Below are 19,586 nucleotides of genomic sequence, written 5' to 3'. Positions count from 1 at the left end.
TCAGTGATTAGCGAATCGATGTCTCATTCATTCTTAGCATACAGCTTGATGTCATTGCCCGATGTAGAGGAGATGGCTGATGGTAGTCCACTCCTGAACCTGTACCCGTATCCAGTCCTTGTGATTATCTGGCTGAGGGGGTTTAAGCCTATGCAGAACAGCAGCGGGGACAGATGCATCACCTTGTATATGCCCACTATGATGGCCACTTGGTGCAAGCTGCCATTGAAGTTGACTTCGTAGTGTTGTCTTCCTAGTCCCATTGAGGTTCTTGAGGGAAGGTCTTAGTGTCCTGTGTGACATTTGAATAAGCGCCGACATTCACAGATCCACGTCGTGGCGGCATTGAGTCATGGCTTTCCTGTAGTCAATCCTGGCTGTGCCTCAGATTGGTTCTGTCTAGACCTTGAGTCGATTCGGGCGACTGCTCTATCTATGAGCAACTGGTCAATGTTTTTGAAGCCTCTGGTGTTATTCCCAATGCCCTCTGAGCTGTGCTCATGTACGGCCCATGTTGGTCCTGTAGGCTGGCAGCTATGATGCGCCTGACAGGACTTTCCATGTTGTGGGAGCAGGATGGCCGGTATGTTGGACAGTTCTGTTCCCCCTTGCAGGGTCTTTCGATATCAGCACTGTCCTTCCTTGTGTTAGCCAGTTTGGGTGGAGCCGCTGGCTAGCAGCTGGTTCATCTGTGCTGCTGGCATTCATGCACTGCTGTTAGTTTCTTAGGCCAGTAGGTGGATCATGTCTGCCAGGTGCTGTTCCAGCTCTTCATGTGTCTTGACCGCTGCTGGATGTCTTATATATATATATATATATATATATATATAAACTCCATGAGGCTCTGCTTTTATTCTTTACAAAACTGTACAGAATCAATTGATATTTAAAATATTAGTGCATTTAGACCCTTGATACAACTATTAAGAGTTGTTTAGCTACCATTTAATAAATATACACCACATTCTGTTGCTTGAAATCCTGCACTAATTTTAAAATAATTTACTTTGACATAAGCATGTTCAGAAGTTAATTATAATGAAAGAAGCCAGGAAAACATAGGGGGAAAAAGCAGCTAGAGGGTGCTAAAACAACCTGTCTCCTCAAAAGTTGTAGGAATGTCTAATTAATTGATGTGCAATTTTGTGTCCCTATACTGAACCCTACATGTTAGTCTTTAGAGCAACAGTCCAAACGTGATATTGGCTGTGAAAAGAGTGTATTTCAATAAATGTGTCATTTAGAAAAAAAAATATTTTCAGGTGATAAAAGGCAGGGGTTTAGATTGTTACATTTTAAATCTTACCTATCATACTGCCAGAGTATAAAGAGTTGTACCAAGGTCTCACCCACAAATTTATTTCCTTTCAGATATAAAACAGATTTTAACCTCAGGTAACTGGACTGAAGTCTTTAAAATATAAAATACAATATAAAAAATAGAACACAATATACAAGATTACCAGAAGTTATATGTTACTAAAAAATTCAGAGGTAATACAGATACAGAAGTGCTATTTACAAAACTTTACCTTATCTGTTTGGGCCCCATCTAGGACTATAGTAAACATTTTCTCCCAATTTAAGATAAACATACTGGCCTGGCAACTGTAAATAAAATGCATGGAATAAAATGAAACTGAGGTATACAAACATGCAAATTATGAGGCACGGTACTTTATTTCATTTTAAGCATTTTTTACTCAATTTTTCCTAATTTATTATTGCGATTTAAACTGCAGCCACCATCAGAGGCTGGGGCATGTGTTCATTACACTGAATGCACCCAATCTTGTCTGATGTCAGAAACTAAACAGTCCCAGGCCTGGCTAGTACTTTGGATTCCCAGGTGAACTCCCATCCAGGTGCTTTAGAAAGCCTTTCTGGGGCATGCGGTTCAACCTGTGTATCCCCTGGTTGCCTTCACCATGTCCTCTCCCCTGTCACTCTACTGCATTTGGGACTGCACTGACATGCTGTGGCCATCCTGCTGAAACAGTGGCTGCAGGTGCCTTGTATCACTGCCCTTCAGGCTGATTTTAAAAACATTAGATGTCAGTGTAATTCAGAGTTGAATTAAGACATATACATATTTTTAAATGATATATGCTACTAAATTAGGTGATTGAGAGATGAAATAATTAAAGATCATCTAAATTTACTATTTAATATGCTGCTTACTAGTAGCATTTCTCTCAGATTGGCTAGAGAATACAGACCAGTTGATTTCACTTTTCTTTCTAGTTAGTTTCACAACTTGCACAGGGCAGGCAAATTATTTAGTTTTTTTTAATTCTTCAAAAGTGTATCCATTGTTTTAACTCTAATCACAAAATCCTCCTGCAGCAGGGCTAAGGTTTTGCAAAAGTTTGTATACCTGACATACATTTAGACCACAAGTAACCTGACCCATAGGTAGGCCCAGGGCCACTAAAGATTTTCCCACACATTCAACTTTAAACATATGAATAACCCGACTGAAGCTAGGTGATTCTTTTCAGGATTGCAGCCTCAGTCCAGCCGGTGGGAAAGGAAGACAGAGAAGGGAATTGGGGATGAGGATCGGAAAGAAAAACAGCTGAGAAGAGGGAGCGCACTACAGAAGGCGAGAAAGAGGAAAGGAGCAGTACTCGCTAGCCAGGTTTCACACCTCTCCTGACTCACTGCTCCCCTTCCCTCTGCTCATCGGGACACTGCAGCAGCCTGCTTTCCATAGGTGCGGGCGCCTCCCGGTCCCGTGGGAGCAGCGCAGCATCACCTCTGGAAATCAGGTCAATCAACGCTGCGGAAGCCGTGGGGCGCCTCACACGCGTCTGGGCGACCAATAAACGAACACTGAAAATGAATCCCCCAGGAGGGAGCTTCCCCGGCCGCTCCTCCAGCCGCTAATCCCGGGCCAGGGCAGCGGGCAGGATTAGGTGGCTGCTGCGCAGCCGTTTCCGGCCCGGCGACCCCCCCGCACTCACAGCTCCCGCCCTGGCGGCGGGCCGCTGCGCGCGCCGCTCACCTGCACACACCTGGGCTCACCTGGCGTGCAGCGGCCTCCGGCCCCCGGGCCCTGCTCTGCGCCCCGCCCGCCTGCCACTGCCTGGCCGCGCAGGCGCACGGCTTCTCGCCCGGCAGCTCTCCCGGGGCTCAGTGCTGTCATGGCGGCAGAGAGCAGCCGTGTTTGCAGCCGAGGCAGGAAGACATGGGGCTAATTGAGACCGCGGGGTGAGGAAGCGGCAGCTGAAACTTTCGGCTCCTTCCCGCTCTAGGAGCGGCGGGTACTTCTCCGCCAGGGGGGCTAGCGACGAAAGGGCTCGCGAGTGGGGCAGCAAAGCAGCCCACTCCCCGCCCCTCAGCCGGGCATTAAAGCACCCCCCCCCCCAGCCGCGCGGCACACGAGACGCGAGGAGGAGAATTGGGTGAGTCTGAACTTCCTTCCTGAGTGGTTTGTCTTTGCACCTGTGCGTGCACAAGCGGGCGAAGGGGCAGCGGGCTCTACACGCTCAGCTGCGGCGGAGGTCCGAGCCCGGGAGCTGGAAGCACGGAGGGAATAGAGTCGGGCACTGGGCGCGTCGCCTTGACTCCCCTTGAGAAACCCAGCGCTGTCTGTGGGGCAAGTTCCAGGGGGTGGGGAAGAGGCTGTTGCTCCCCGGCTGCCACAGTCCCTGTTTTGTGGGTCGGGGGAGGAGGAGGAGGAGGAAGTGGACCATTGGTAACTTGGGGGGACGTCTGCCTCGCAGGGGCTTTCAAACGACTGGATGTGTTGCCTTTCAGGGCTTTACGTACCTGCCTCGGTGCAGTGGGGCAGCTGACCCAACCCTGCTGTGGAGGAAAAGCCAAGCTTGGGCGAGCTTTCTCCACACCCCGTGTACTTGGGGTGTTTCGCAAGTTGGACCTGAAGAGAGAGTGAGCAAGAGACCCCTTTCCCTGCCACTGAAATCGCTTCTCATTGGCTGTGGCGGCTGTGCCTCTGGCATTTCAGCTAGTGGTAATCTGAATTGAACTAGCTATGGCTAGCGAAGGCAAACAGGTTCTTCAGCCAACAGGTGATGGTGGAGGAGGTGGAGGGAAAGGAGGAAGTGCTGCTGAAGTGGGGAGTAGCCTGCAGCCCTTGAACCCAGGAATCCCTATCCGAGGCATCAGGATGAAATTTGCAGTGCTGACGGGACTGGTGGAAGTTGGCGAAGTGTCCAATAGGGATATTGTAGAAACTGTATTCAACTTGGTAAGCAGATCATTTTTCTAATGCTCATTCTGAGAGTGAAAGGAAAAGTAACAAAATAGGAAAGCAAGAGAAGCAAGTAAAAACTCTGGGCACACTTACATTATTTCCTTTTCTGAAAACTCTTTTTTTTCACTCATTTACATTCTTATGAAATACTTACTAATAAATTCTGGCTAGATTCTCTTTTTTGCTGCTTACAACTTTTGCAGATGTTAAAGGTAATATGTCTATGCATTATAAATTAAGCTTTTAAAAAAAACTACACAGATGTCAATCTCATTTGCCTTGAGGGAAGCTGCAGCTTTTCCCAGTAGTAATTGAGAAACACATCAAAGTGTAATGTAGTATACATTGTTGTTCAACATGTTCATTTTTAATTGAAAAAGTATGGCAAACTATGTTACGTCTTTTAAAACTTTTCCATGAAGGTATAATGTTTATGGGTCTGTCACTAAAGGCTGTGAGTGAATAATCCTTTCTCTTTCCATTTATGCATGGAATTTTCATATTCTAAGGTGGTGGGAAAGCTATTTTATTTAAATATAGGTGTCAGTCACTCTTACTTTGATAATTAGCAAAAGTTGTTGTTCACATGGCCTTTTAATTTACAAAGTAACCAGATGCATGCCATATTGATTCTGCACCTCAAAATAGCAGTAGCTTGAATAAAGAATACAAGTGTTTTGTTTTGTTTTTTAAAGTATTTATTTAGGATGTTTTAACAAGTTTCCAAATTCTTGCCATGCAAACATTAGAGAGAAAACAATTATGAAAACAGTGAGCTTTTGTTTAGAGAAACAATATAGTAAAACAGTAATATTAATCATCAGATCTCTCTCTGTTACAGGGTGTTATCATCTTAGAGTGAGCATCTTTACACTACCATGACATGTGGTTTTAGCATAGATGTTTTTAATAGTTCCTAACAAGCAATACTGAAAACTGAATGTATTTCTTGTTCTGAGTAATCTACAGCACAATGTTGTAATGAACTCTCAATACCATGTTAAGAAAACAGTTGGGCCAGTTTTGCCCGAATGTTTAACTCGCACTATACAGGGTGCCCAAGTGTTGGGTGTGCGTGTAACTGTTTTTCTTATTACTTTTTTTCTTATTACATTTTTACAATGGAGCTCTACTTTTACTTGTGGCCTCTAGGAACTGCTTGAATATGGATAATGAATATATTGGTGGTAGTTTTAGTTTTTTTGTGCTTGCTTTAGATAGATGTCTGAGCTTGAATGAGGCTTCTGTTCTGACAAACCAGGAAGTGGGAGCACATGCAACAAGTGTAAAACTTGTAACAAGAAAAGGTCACTGTTACTGCAAAAAGTATATTAGGTGTTAATTACTATCTGTACTTCAGTTATTTTGTTAGCAATATGCTTTTGTCTGTACTTCAGAGCTAATCTTAACATCTACATTTGTTAGGTCTGTTTAACGGCTTTTGACAGTATCTTAATTTGATTAGCTGTTCTTTAATGTATAGTTTTCAATAAATTTGTCTGGGTGTTCAGATTAATAAAATATTTCCTGTTGACATGCTATTTTAGTATTAAAAAGCTACAGGATCAAGGAGAGAAAACAAATGAGTACCAGAATATTTGAGAGTTTAATGGACACCTCCTAAACTTTAGAGAGGAGTAGGGGCAAGCCATAATCAGTAAGTTTCCATAAATGCCTCATCTAGGAGACACTGAATTCAGTTCTTAAAAGTATACTTTGCAAATGCATATTCTAAAGTAAACTCAGCTTTAAAGCACATGGAGGGGAAGGCTCATAGGGAATGGCTGGTGGAGTCCTCTTTATTTAGGGCTTTGAAGGGCAAATATGAAGTTCCACCATATTCTGGCACATTGCTTTTCATACTTTGAGGATCCTTAGCCAAAGGTGAGTTGTCAGGGAGTAGCTGGGAGAGTTTGAGCAAAACTGCAGGAATGCAGAGGCTACTATTCCCTCCTGCTGCTCCATTTGAGTTCCTCAGTCCTCCCCTGCCCACTCTACCACAAGAAGCATCATTTAAAGGTAATGGAGAGCCAGTGCCATTGGAACCCAGAGTCCCTACTGCTTAGAGAACTTAAATGGCTTCTAACACTCTTTTATGATCAGAGTGCAGTTCAGGGGAAGATGAGAAGCTAAACCACTGAGAAGCTGCATCCAAGCACCACACCTTCTTCCCTTTAACAGCTTCACTTGTCCAAAGCCACAGTTTCTTAAGAATTTAAGAACAGCCGTACTGGGTCAGACCAATGTTGTAGCTAGCCCAGTGTCCTGCTTTCTGACAGTGGCCAGTGTCAGGTGCTTCAGAGGGAATGAACAGGCCAATTTATCAAGTGATCCATCCCCTATGATCCAGTCCCAGCTTCTAGTGATCAGATGTTTAGGGACACCCAGAGCATGAGGTTGCATCCCTGACCATCTTGACTAATAACTGTTGCTGTACCTATTCTCCATGAATTTATCTTGTTCTTTTTTGAACCCAGTTTTACTTTTGGCGATACAACATCCACTGGCAATGAGTTCCGCAGGATACGTTGTGTGAAATAGTACTTCCTTTGTCTGTTTTAAACCTGCTGCCTATTAATTTCATTGGGCGACACCTGGTTCTTGTCTTATATGAAGGGGTAAATAACACTTCCCTATTTGCTTTTTCTACACCATTCCTGATTTTATAGACTTTTATCACATCTTTCTCTGTCATCTCTCTTCCAGCTGAGAGGTCCCAGTCTTTCTAATGTCTCCTGATACTGAAGTTGTTCCATACCCCCTAATCATTTGTATTGCCATTCTCTGTGTTGTTTCCAATTCTAATACCTTTTTTTGAGACCAGGCAACCAGAACTGAATGAAATATTCAAGATATGGACGTACCATGGATTTATATAGCGGCATTATGTTTTCCGTCTTATCCCTTTCCTAATGGTTCCTAACTGTTAGCTTATTTGGTTGCTGAGGCACATTGAGTGGATGTTTTCAGAGACCTATTCACAATGACTCCAAGATCTTTTTTGAGTGGTAACAGCTAATTTAGACTGCATCATTTCGTCTGCATAGTTGGGATTGTTTTTCAATATGCATTACTTTGCATTTATCAACACTGAATTTCATCTGCCATTTTGTTGCCCAGTCAACCCAGTTTTGTGAGATTCCTTTGTAACTCTTAGTTAAGTCAAAAGCAGACTGCAATCTTGAGTAATTTTGTATCCTCTGCAAACTTCGCCATCTCACTGTTTACCCCCATTTCCAGATTATTTATGAATATGTCGTACAGCACTGGTACCACTACAAATCCTTGGGACTGTGCCGTTTTCTGCTCTCCACTGTAAAAATGGGCTGTCTATTTCTACCCTTTTTGTCTCCTGTCTTGTAACTAGTTACTGATCTATGAGTGTCTACTTTGCTGAAGAGCCTTGGGCAAAGGACCATGTCAAAGGCTTTCTGATGTGTCAAAGTACAGTATATCCACTGGATCCTTGTTGTCCACATGCTTGTTGACCTCCTCAAAGAATTGTTCTCCAACATATCATGTTCATCTGTGTGTATGATGATTCTATGTAGTTTCAACCTATTTGCCTGGTAGTCAACTTAGATTTACTGGCCTGTAATTGCCAGGATCACCTGTAGAGGCTTTTTTAAAATATTGATGTCACATTAACTGTCTTCCAGTCATTGGAAAACATAATCCCAACTACGCATATAAAATGATGGGGGTCTAAATTTAGCTGTTACCACTCAAGAAAGAGATATTGGAGTCATTGTGGATAGTGCTCTGAAAACAGTCACTCAGTGTGCAGTGGCAATTAAAACAGCAAACAGAATATTGAGAATCATTAAGAAAGGGATAGATAATAATAAGAGAAAATATCATTGCAGGTATCTAAATCGATGGTGTGTCCACATCTTGAATACTGTGTGCCATCTCAAAAAAAATATTGGAATTAGAAAAGGTTCAGGAAAAGGCAAAAACATGATTAGGGGTATGGAATGGCTGCCATATGAGGAGAGATTAATAAGACTGGGACTTTTCAGCTTGGAAGAAAGCGATGACAAGGGGGAGGGGATATGACAGAGGTCCATAAAATCCTAACTGGTGTGGAGAAAGTAAATAAGGACGTGTGTTATGAGATGGAGTAAATAACAAGACCTAGGGGTCACTAAATGAAATTAATAGGTAGCAGATTTAAAACAAACAAAAGGAAGTATTTCTTCACACACAACACACAGTTAACCTGTGGAACTCCTTGCCAGAGGAGGTTGTGAAGGCCACGACGATAACAGGGTTCAAAAAATAACTAGATAGGTTCATGAAGGATTGGTTCATTAATGGCTGTTGGCAAGGATCGTTTCCCTAGCCTCTGTTTGCCAAAAGCTGGGAATAGGCGATGACTTGATGGTTACCTGTTCTGTTCATTCCCTCTGGGGCACCTGGCATTGGCCGTTGTTGCAAGAGAGGGTACTGGGCTAGGTGGACCTTTGGTCTGACCCAGTATGGCCGTTCTTATACTTACTCTCTTGTGCTGATCGAATTTGAAAAGTGACTTTTAAGAATGTTGTTGTGATCTGCTCTGTGTCTCACTTACTTCCAGAGCAAATTATCTCATAACTTGTAAAAGGAGAAGTCTGCCCTTCTATCAGTCCTGCAAATTCAGCTTGGGATCTGAATGTCCTGTTGTGTTCCATAACTAGTAATAGATTCTTCAGGTTAAATTTTAGCCCTCAGTAGTGGGTTGTACATAAGTAAATGAGGACAAATATTTCCCCCCTGAACTGGGTTTCATTCATTTTACTAACTCATAGCTGTATTAGTTCAGCAGTGATGGTAGGAATAAAAAAAAACCAGGGGAACCATATTTTTGTTACCAAAGCAAGCAGACTTTGAACACGCACAGGGAGCAGAACTGAATAGGAATGTGTCCTTACATAGTCACTGTTCATAGCAGAACTACACTCTAAAGTAATGCCTAAACTAGGATGAAATGTGGATTTTTAAACACCTTCTCAGACTTTCATGTAGACTGGGCAATTTGTATTTTACCATGTGCTAGCTGGTTAAGGGAGAACCCTGTGAGGTTCATCTGCCCCAGCAAAAACAAAAGAGCAGACTTGACATTCCTGCTGATTTAAGAATTCTTTTTTTTAAAAAAAGAAGAAATCATGGTTTTAAAGACAACTTTTGAGGCTTTCAGTGTACATTATAAAGAAGTATAAAAAAATCATAAGCCCTATTTTTAAATATCCTTTGAAGGTCACTTATAAAAAAAATTAGAAGTCCTGTCAAGTGGTAATGCTGGCATAAGTAACAATAGTTCAGTCTAGTTATGCAGTAACTCCAAGTGTGCTGAGAACAAAATCTTTAACCTTTGCCCATTAATGTATTGGAGGATTCCAATATCTACTGAGTTATACTTCCAGCATGCTTGTCAAAGGAGTTGTTCATCCCTTGACCACCACTGGGACACTGCTACACTCTTAAAAAGAACAGGAGTACTTGTGGAACCTTAGAGACTAACAAATTTATTTCAGCATGAGCTTTTGTGAGCTACAGCTCACTTCTTCGGATGCATAGAATGGAATACACAGACAGGAGATTTATACATACAGAGAACATGAAAAGGTGGAAGTATGCATACCAACAGGAAGAGTCTAATCAATTAAGAAGAGCTATCATCAGCAGGAGAAAAAACTTTTGAAGTGATAATTAAGATGACCCATAGAAGGTTTGGGGAGAACTTACCATAGGGAAATAGATTCAATTAGTGTAATGACCCAACCATTCCCAGTTTCTGTTTAGGTCTGAGTTAATTGTATCTAATTTGCATATTAATTCGAGTTCAGCAATCTCTTTGGAGTCTGTTTTTGAAGTTTTTTTGTTGCAAAATTGCCACCTTCAAGTCTGTCACTGAGTGGTTAGAGAGGTTGAAGTGTTCTCCCACGGGTTTTTGAATGTTATGATTCCTGATGTCAGATTTGTGTCCATTTATTCTTTTGCGTAGAGACTGTCTCGTTTGGCAATGTACATGGCAGAGGGGCACCTATAGAGATGTGCGTCTTGCAATATCAGTCACACTCCTGTGTAGCGATGCCTCCTTTCTATCATGAGGCAGTATTAGATATAGCTGCTATTTTGGGTATCTTTTTGTGCAACTTTAGTAACAGACTGCCTGAAATCTTATTCATTGGCCAGTATTTGTTAATAGTCCCTAGTTATGATATCACTTTTCAGTAGATCTCAAAGCATGTTACAAAGCTGTGCTGCATTAACTTGTGTTGAGAAATAGACATCTATATGGCAAGATCCCTGACTGTCTTAAGCAACTAGCATTGCACACTTGCGTTCATCCCTTCTGACGGGATGAATGTGGTGGTGTGTGTAATCAGGGACTGGGAATTTGTGCCAGGGTTTTGCTCAGGGTTTCAATTGACTAAGCATTTCTCCAGCAAAAACACAAGGGGGTCAAACACTCTGGTCTTTCTTTGTTGCTGTGATCTGCTGCATCACCTCACCATATATGTAAGTTATAAAAAGGAAGAGGACAAGAACTGGTTTGCACATGAGTAAAGGAAGAGGACCACTTTTTGGCACTCCTTAATCACTTGTTAAACATAACACTGTAAAGCTGATAGAGGGACAGTTATTTGGCTTGCTTCTCTCCCCTTTTCCTAGTCTGTATGCAAAGGTTGTGATCTCTTGTGGGCTTTCTTTGAAAGGCCTATCTTTTTTTCTCCAAGAGGCAGATAAACTATTGGTCCTAATTCTTTCATACATTTAACGGTCTGCCCCAAGAGATTTCAGGATCTTGGCCATAGTTTCTACCTCAATTAAGAGCAAGCCTGTGAAGGCAAGCCAATGGGCAAATGTGATGGCAGAAAAACATTGCATTTTTTTTGGTAAGGAAATGTATCAGTACCTCAAGAATGTGATATACCGTATGTATTTGTTCATTAGCCTGTTCATTTATAAGCCGATCCCCGCCCCCAAGATGGTTGGGTAAAAATAGCAAAAACTGTATGACCCTTTCATAAGCTGACCCTATATTTCAGGCATTGGCAAACTTTGGCTCCCAGCCTGTCAGGGTAAGCCTCTGGCAGGTTGGGATGTCTTGTTTACCTGGAGCATCTGCAGGCATGGAGCCCTCAGTTACCTGTGGCCGCGGTTCACCGTTCCCAGCCAATGGGAGCTGTGGGAAAACTCCCATTGGCTGGGAATGGTGAACTGTGGCCACAGGGAGCTGAGGGGCTCCATACCTGCAGACGCTCCAGGTAAACAAAATGACAGTGTATTAGAGTTTAAAATCATCAGATTTTGGTGTAGACCCGTTTCTAAGCTGACCCCGCTTTTTGATGCGTTACTTTTTTACCAAATATATTTGGCTTATGAACAAATATATACGGTAATATATTGGCTTTGTATTGAGGAAGAAGGCTGTAGGAAGGCTAGTTCCCATAACTTAATCAAAACAAAAAAACCCCACAACACTTGTCAGACCATCTCCTTCTGAAATTAATTGCGGGGGCTTCTTTTTCTTGTCAAATTCTTACTCCACTGGGACACGTGCTTAATGGGTTTATGAAGGAAAAATCAGGGTTTTTCCTTATAGAAACTGTTTCTTTTTAACTTGTATCCAATTGTGAAAAAGGAAAAGCTGGAGCAGATTAAAATAAAATGAGCACCTTTACATTTACCATAGCTGTCAAAGTAGACCACTAGTTCCTCAGTAGGTGTGCATTGTTTGGCCTAGTGTGATATGAATTTTTGTAGCTTGTTAATGTTTTACTGTGCTAATCTAGTTTCAAAAGCAGCATTTCAGATTAAACGAAAGTGTGTGTATTGCAACCAAAGCATAATCTCCTCTCGGTCAGTGGTGATTTCCCCTCTAGCTATAGTTACCCCTGTTTTGTCACTTCAGCATACCTACAGCATGCATGATAAGGTAACAGGTTTTAGCCAAGTTAGGTTTGCAGTCTAAAAATCTCAGTAAACTAGTCAACTCACTACATTTATATGGTTATGCATAACTTCAGCTGTATGACCTGCTTTGATTTCCCACCAGTCAACGTGAGGCATAGAGCTAAAACTCAATTCAATACTTTCAAAATATTTCCTTTACTGTTCTTTCTGTTGAACTTAGCATAATATGAACCCACTAACTCTTAATCATGGTGGACATGTTTGTGCCAAGGATGACAATCTCCTTTCTCTTTCTTTCACCTCTTCTTCTTCAGTCATGCCGAAAATGAATTTGAGCGTGCTTGTGAAGTGTTGTGCTTCTCCTTTTCGCTACTCAGTTTTGTTCCCCTGTGTACTTGAGCCGCATGTTTACGCTCCAAATCAAGTGATGATGAGAATTCAGTAACAGAACATGATTATCTCATAACTTTAGTTTAACAGTGTCTATCTTGTAGTGTAAATGAGACCTAATTGTGCCATGAACAATGGCACAGGCTTGGTCAAAATCATTCATACACATTTGCATAATTGGTTTTCAACATTGACATTGAGTCACATACATTACCCCATTGAAATACCTTACACAACTACAAATGCATGTACCATTATGATGGTGTGTATAGCTTATCCAGGTGTTGGGGGAGAGAGTTACACCTCTTTCCTTGAAAGGAAACACCACAGCTACATTTGCATGTGCAGGAATTCAGAGAATTTGTGAAGAAAAGGGCTGGGCCTGGCTCTGATTAATACTCCAGCACACATTAAATGGGATGTACATATAATCTTTAGCTATCTGTCTTATGGAGCTAGCCTCACCTTGTGGGACAAAGGAAATACAGTTGAAGAAAACTTCTTGACCAACTAAAACTTTGGCTTCTAAAAAACCATCCCTTTTAAGTTAATGTAGAAATGAATTTGTTGGAAACCTTTTGAACACATGGTTTAAAACTCTGTGGGAAGATTTTTTTTTTTGAGTTTTTTGTTTCTACAAAACTACTAAACATATTGACAAGTGTAATGGAACTTCAAGGAGTGCTGTTTCCGTACATGACTGTTATGGCTGACGTGTCACAATCACCCACGTAAATCCCACCTGTTTAACCAGAGACTTCCCTAGGTTAACTTCTATTGATAAAGCAGCAAAATCAATTTCTCTTCTATTTTCTTCTCCTTCAGATATACCACAGTTGTATTTAGCTCCAAGTTTACCTTCCTGATATGATTTTCTCATGGCAGTCATTCATTGGAGACTTTACCGGTTTAACCCTTCACTGTCTTCAGAGGTCAGTTCTCTGAAACTGTTTACACCCTAAACTTTGTATTCATCACCTGTGTAAAGCAGTGGTCTGGGTTGAAGACCCTTAACATAGAGGTCTTTAACATTTTCTTAACCACCGAAGTATCTATAGATTTTTAACCTCTAAGGCCACGTCTAGACTACGCGCCGTATCGGCGCGTTAAAATTGATTGCTCGGGGATCGATATATCCCGTCTAATCTAGACGGGATATATCGATCCCTGAGCACGCTTATATCGATTCCGGAGGGATATATCGATCCCTGAGAACTCGCTTATATCGATTCCGGAACTCCCTCCAACCACGGAAGTTCCCGGAATCGACATGGCGAGCCGCGGGACATCGATCCGCGTGGTGAGGACGGGTGAGTAAATCGGGATTTTAGATATTCGACTTCAGCTACGTGAATAACGTAGCTGAAATTGCGTAATTCTAAAATCGATTTACCCGCGTAGTGTAGACCACCCTAAGACAGCTGAGATGCCTTGATAGATATCTAATTTACAAGGAGGGGTACACACGTATACAAGAGCAGAGTTAAAGTTTTAGGATATTACTTCTTTTCCAATACATTTCCAGTATTTTTTGTGTGTGTGTGTGTTTTTTTTGTGTTTATCTGAATGTTGATTCCCTGTTTTTCTTGGATTTTCAAAATAGTAACACTAAGCAATCAAATAATCTTTATCACAAGGGTCTCGAAGTGCTTAACACTTGCCTTCCAACTCTCCCTAATAAATAGATAAGCTTCCCTCATTTTGCAAATAGGAATTTGGCATTGAAAGGTTGTGCCTTTCGTGGGAGCAAATGCCCAATCTAAGCAGAGTAATGTACCAAGCAAGGAAAAGTTAGAGCTGGCTGCTAATTCTGGATTGTAACAGACTTTCTGAGGCCTTGAGAAGGTCATTAACTGCTCTGATTCTAGTTTTTTCCCATATTCAAAAAATGTGGATAATGCTTTTTTTACCAAGACAAGATGACTGTGTAAGGCATAAATTAAAGGCCATCTGAGATCCTAGGTACAAGGCTGAAGCAGGAATAGTCTGCCCTTTTTACACCATGGGACCTGGGGCGTACTCCCTGTTTCTGAGGTAGAGCCTTGTTAAGAACAGGTTGGAGCTTGTAAGTTTGCCTCAACAAGTACTTGATTTTCCTAATAAAAGGCCTGAAGGTCAAAGGCTACGTCTACAATCACTACAGGAATAATTCTGAATTACTTAAACCGGTTTTATAAAAACAGATATTAATAAATTCGATTTCACGCGGCCATCACTAGGCACAGTAATTCAGCAGTGTGCGTCCATAGGTCCGAGGCTTAGCGTCGATTTCTGGAGGCGTTGCATTGTGGGTAGCTATTCCATAGCTATCCATAGTTCCCGCAGTCTCCCCGTGCCCCTTGGAATTCTAGGTTGAACATAGTCCCGCGGGTGGTTCTGGAAGTCGTAAAGTCATTCCTTCCTCTGGGAAAACAACAGCAGACAATCGTGTTTCGCGCCCTTTTTCCCTGGATTGCCCTGGGCAGACGCCCATATGCATGCAACCATGGAGCCTGTTCAGCTTTTTTTTAAGCCAAGTCCATCGTATTGTGTAACTGGGATGCTGCGGGCCAGAGGCGTAACTCCAGCGCTACACAGCAACGCGAATTCATTTGCTTTTGCATGATAGCAGAGATGGTTACCGTCATTCTGTACCGTCTACTGCCAAGTAAAACTGGCAATGAGATGACGGTTATCTCTCCCCCTCTGTAGTCTACTGCTAATCAGAGTGCCCTTGGCTGAGATCGGCCGGGGGCGCAAAGCAGAAACGGAATGACTTCCCTGACAATCCCTCCTTTCATGGTTTCGTAAAAATAGTCAGTCCTGCCTAAAATATGGGGCAAGTGTACTAGAGGAGCAGTGTAATAGAGAGCACAGTGCTCCGTGTCAAGTATTCACAGGGGGTGCCCCTGCACACCCACCGTTGCTTTCCCTCCTCCCCCAACCTTCCTGGGCTACCGTGCAGTGTCCCGCCATCTTCTGTCATGAAGTTATAAAGAAATGCAGGAATAAGGAACATGAGTTTTTAGTGACATAAAATGAGGGGGAGGCAGCCTCCGGTGCTATGACAGTCGGCAGAACATTAAGCGGTGCAAGGGAGAGGAGCCCAGCATGCTGCTGCTAATGATAGTCCAAGCATACAAGAATCTTTCTTTAGCACGCAGGAAAGGGAGGGGGCTGATGAAGCTCAGTTCCCCCAGTTGCTCCCTGATGAAGACGGTTTACCAGCCGTTCTGTACCACTACTAGAATGACTGGAGTCCATTCCTGTTTTTACTCCAGGCGCCCCCGGCCAGCCCTCACCTGAGGCCAGCCGGAGCGCTCAAGGGCTGATGGTGATGACGGATATAGTCATATTGGCACGTCTGCCCCCGGGGAGGGGAGAATGAGCTGGATACTGCGTCCTTCACTGCGCACAATCGCGTCTACCAGCAGCATTCAGTAGACATAGGGTGACATTGAAAGAAGAAGAAACTATTTATTTCCTCTTCTTCATGTGCGGGGGGGGGGGGGTAAATTGGACGAGCTAATTTCCTGAACCCTCCGGACAATGTGTTTGCCGACAGTCCATGTGGGAGCTCAGCCAGGAATGCAAATACTTTTCAGAGAAACTGCTGTGGACTGTGGGATAGCTGGAGTCCTCACTACCTTCCTCCGTCCTCCATGAGCGTCCATATTGATCTCTGGCTTCCCGTTACGCTTGTCACAGGCAGCCTGTGCTAGGCCTGGGAGATTTTTTTTTCAAAAGCTTTGGCATTTCGTCTTCTGTAACGGAAGCTTGTTGATAGAAAATTTGTGTCTCCCCATACAGCGATCAAGATCCAGTAATCCTCCCGTACGGTCCATGCTGGAGCTCCTTTTTGGATTTGGGACTGCATTGCCACCCGTGCTGATCAGAGCTCCATGCTGGCAACAGGAAATGTAATTCAAAAAGTTCGCGGGGCTTTTCCTGTTTACCTGGCCACTGCATCCGAGTTCAGATTGCTGTCCAGAGCGGTCAGTGGTGCATTGTGGGATACCGCCGGGAGGCCAATAACGTCGATTTGCGGCCACAGTAACCCTAATACGATATGTTTATATCGATTTTAGCACTACTCCTCTCGTCGGGGAGGAGTACAGAAATCGATTTAAAGAGCCCTTTATATCGATATAAAGAGCGTTGTAGTGTGGACAGGTACAGCGTTAAATCGATTTAACGGTGTAGTGTAGACCAGGCCTAAGTTGAGGGAGGAAAGCTACAGGAAGCAGTTTGGCTGCTGTGGCAGGCAGCAGAGCAGGGAACCTGTAGGGAATAGATGCAACTGCAGAAGACCTCAGATTACCGGGGAATGGACAATTGAAGTGCTGAATTTACGGCGTTTGGAAAAAATAAAGCAGAAACCCTGAAGCAAAAGGCTAGGAATGCGATGTCAATTTGTTTCTGAGCTGGGGAGACAGGCCAGTAGCCCACAATACTGTAGAATGCAAAATGTTAAGCCAACATACTGGAAACAGATTTTGGGAGTTTCTGGTGCTCTGCCCGCCTCCTCAATCTGCTAGATGAAATTTTTCTTGTACTGTTTACCTTCTCAGAATCGGCCCAAAGCTTCTAATATCTGTATATATAGCCTGTGGACTTTTGTCTGCACTGTATTATTCATGTAGCTTTTTCTGGTAGCATCCACAGTCTGTTGTACAAACCTAAAATAAGGTACTTTCAGTGCTAATATGAGTATAAAAAAGACACAATAGAGGGAAAGGATGCATCATGTGTGAGGTGAAAATTATACACAATAAAACAATAATGTGACCTAATAAACTAACATTGTGACTTACCAAGTTTCTTAGGGCTAGTCTACACTGGTAATATTAAAGCGCTGCCGCAACGGCACTTTAACGTGGCTTGTGTAGTCACGGTAGAGCACTGGGAGAGTGCTCTCTCAGCATTCTGAAAAACCTCCTCCATGAAGGGCGTAGCTTCCAGTGCTGGTGCTTTACAGCGCTGAAACTTGCTGCGCTCAGAGGGGTGTTTTTCACACACCTGCGTGAGAAAGTTGCAGCACTGTAAAGTGCCAGCGTAGACAAGCCCTTAGTCAGCCACTATCAGTCAGCTACATTCTTGCAGGTTTTGATAGGAGTGGGACTTCAATATGTCTGTCTTTCTCATTGCATAGTACCAAGGAATGTTTTAAGAGACAGTTGGGGATTTGAATATGAAGAAAGTAGTGGTTTTGTGGACCAGGAAGGGCATTCCATACTTAGGGGGAGGCATGGAAGAAGGCACAGTGATAACTATTGAAATGGATGAACAGTGTAAAGATTGGCATCAAGGCTGGGAAATATGGGGAGATACAGAAAGAGCTAAAGATTAGGTTATTAGGAAAGGGCAGAATTGTGCAGGGTGTTTGAAGGAGAGAACCAGAAAGTCTCCACTTGGTAAAGTGGGAGTAGACAGGTTTAAAACCTGTGAGGTCAGATCAGATTGATAGCTAATGAGATTTTTGACAGCTGTTTTATATGGACTGTCAAAGCGGCCAGTTTTTGAAGACTACCAAATATGTTTTGGTGTCTTGATTTGAAGTTATATCTCAGATACACTATGGACATTTTGGTTTATCTTGCGCTGTCCCCACATAAATTCAATTTTTCCATATTAAAGGTAAATGCAGTAATCCCTTCCTAAAAAAAAAAATCTCATTTAATATGGCATACTAACCTGATTGTTAAGAAATATAATTTGGAAATGGCATTTCTAGTTTATTTTTTTATACTGTCCAAACATTCTTTATGATCATTTAATGGGACAGCTGCATGATATTGTTGCATTAATCAGTCTCTACAGATTTGTCATTAGATGTGAAATAGCTACTTGCTACTCTTCAGTGTTTCTGTATATGAGATGATTTAAGATTATATTCTGGCAAACTGCACCTTGCATGCATTGAATTTAATGCATGTATCTTTTTAAAAAGTTTCTATTTATTTCAAGTGGGTCAATCCGTGGGGGAAAAAACCCACCTTGTTCATAATTCCTAATTACAGTTACACAGATGGCTAACTTTCTACCATTCAAGTATCTCCCTAAATGCCTCAATGCCTTTTTGGTCTGCTCATATTAGTTTGTATGAGGGTTTTGGGTATTAACTTGACCTAATTATTAACTTCTTAATTTAAATTTGTTTTGCTTTAACTAATTCTTAATTTTATACTGCAGATCCAGTATTGTACTACTGTCTCCAATTACATGACCATATTGTTGCCTTTTAAAACTTGTTCAGTGGTCAATCTTTATTGACCTTCATCTAGCTGAGAACCCTGTTGGAGATGTCAGGAGTCTGAGGGTCCTACTTCATGTGCATAAAGCAGAAGACACTTGCTATCTTTTTGTTTAATACAAAGTATCGCTAGTGGACACTATGGTTTTTAACCTGCAGTACTCCATATTTAGGGCAGATAGTTCTCAAACTTTCTCCTTACAACCACCACCATAAGCCCAAACCTGCCAACTGGTGACACCATATGAACAGTTGTAATTACTACTCTTTCCATTTCAATACAGTTTCAATGCTGGCATCATAATCTTACAAAGCTTTCCCAAAAGCTAGCATTTATATAGTGCTGTAAAGTTCCAAACCTTCACAAACAGTTAAGACATCAGCATATAGTTTCAATAGAGAAACAATTTGTGAGGGGAAACAGTAATATCTTTCACTGCAATATATTCCAATGAGGTTCTGAGAATGAGGGATGAGTGTTCTTGTCGGCATGTTTTTTCAATATGTACCTGGAGAATTATACGATTTGTTTTTAGAACTGTCATAGGTGGTAGGTGATTGGGAACAACCAGTGGGATCTAGGAGTGCTCTGTCTCTCCCAGGAAGTGCTCAGCCCTTTGGGACTGACAGATGGAGCTCTCTCCTCCCCCCACAGTGAGCACTGACAGCCTGGGTTGTCAGTGGGGTGAGGAATCATAGAATAGCAGGGTTGGGAGGGACCTCAGGAGATCTAGTCCAGCCCGCTGCTCAGTGCAGGATCAATCCTCAACTAAAACATCCCAGCCAGGGCTTTGTCAAGCCTGACCTTAAAAACCTCCTAAGGAAGGAGATTCCACCACCTCC

The 19,586-nt window shown here is 42.5% G+C and overlaps 1 protein-coding gene across 7 annotated transcripts in view; it reads left to right on the top strand.

Moving 5' to 3' along the window:
* The first annotated feature begins 3,119 nt into the window (after window positions 1–3,119).
* Window positions 3,120–19,586, top strand: part of LRBA (LPS responsive beige-like anchor protein) — a 582,443-nt gene continuing 565,976 nt past the window's right edge. For 6 of the 7 annotated variants that reach the window (XM_075066317.1, XM_075066316.1, XM_032793238.2 and 3 more), the window contains exons 1-2: window positions 3,127–3,407; window positions 3,763–4,213. In XM_075066317.1, coding sequence (XP_074922418.1) covers window positions 3,998–4,213 — 216 coding nt within the window. In that variant the 5' untranslated portion in view covers window positions 3,127–3,407; window positions 3,763–3,997. Of the gene's footprint in view, window positions 3,408–3,762; window positions 4,214–19,586 lie in introns of all 7 variants that reach the window. The other variant, XM_032793241.2, reaches the window with a different exon arrangement.

This window comes from Chelonoidis abingdonii, chromosome 5 (assembly GCF_003597395.2).
Source record: "Chelonoidis abingdonii isolate Lonesome George chromosome 5, CheloAbing_2.0, whole genome shotgun sequence".
Classification (NCBI taxonomy): domain Eukaryota; kingdom Metazoa; phylum Chordata; order Testudines; family Testudinidae; genus Chelonoidis; species Chelonoidis abingdonii.
The sequence above is the reverse complement of the archived record's forward strand: the minus strand, read 5'-3'. Positions and strand labels throughout refer to the sequence as shown.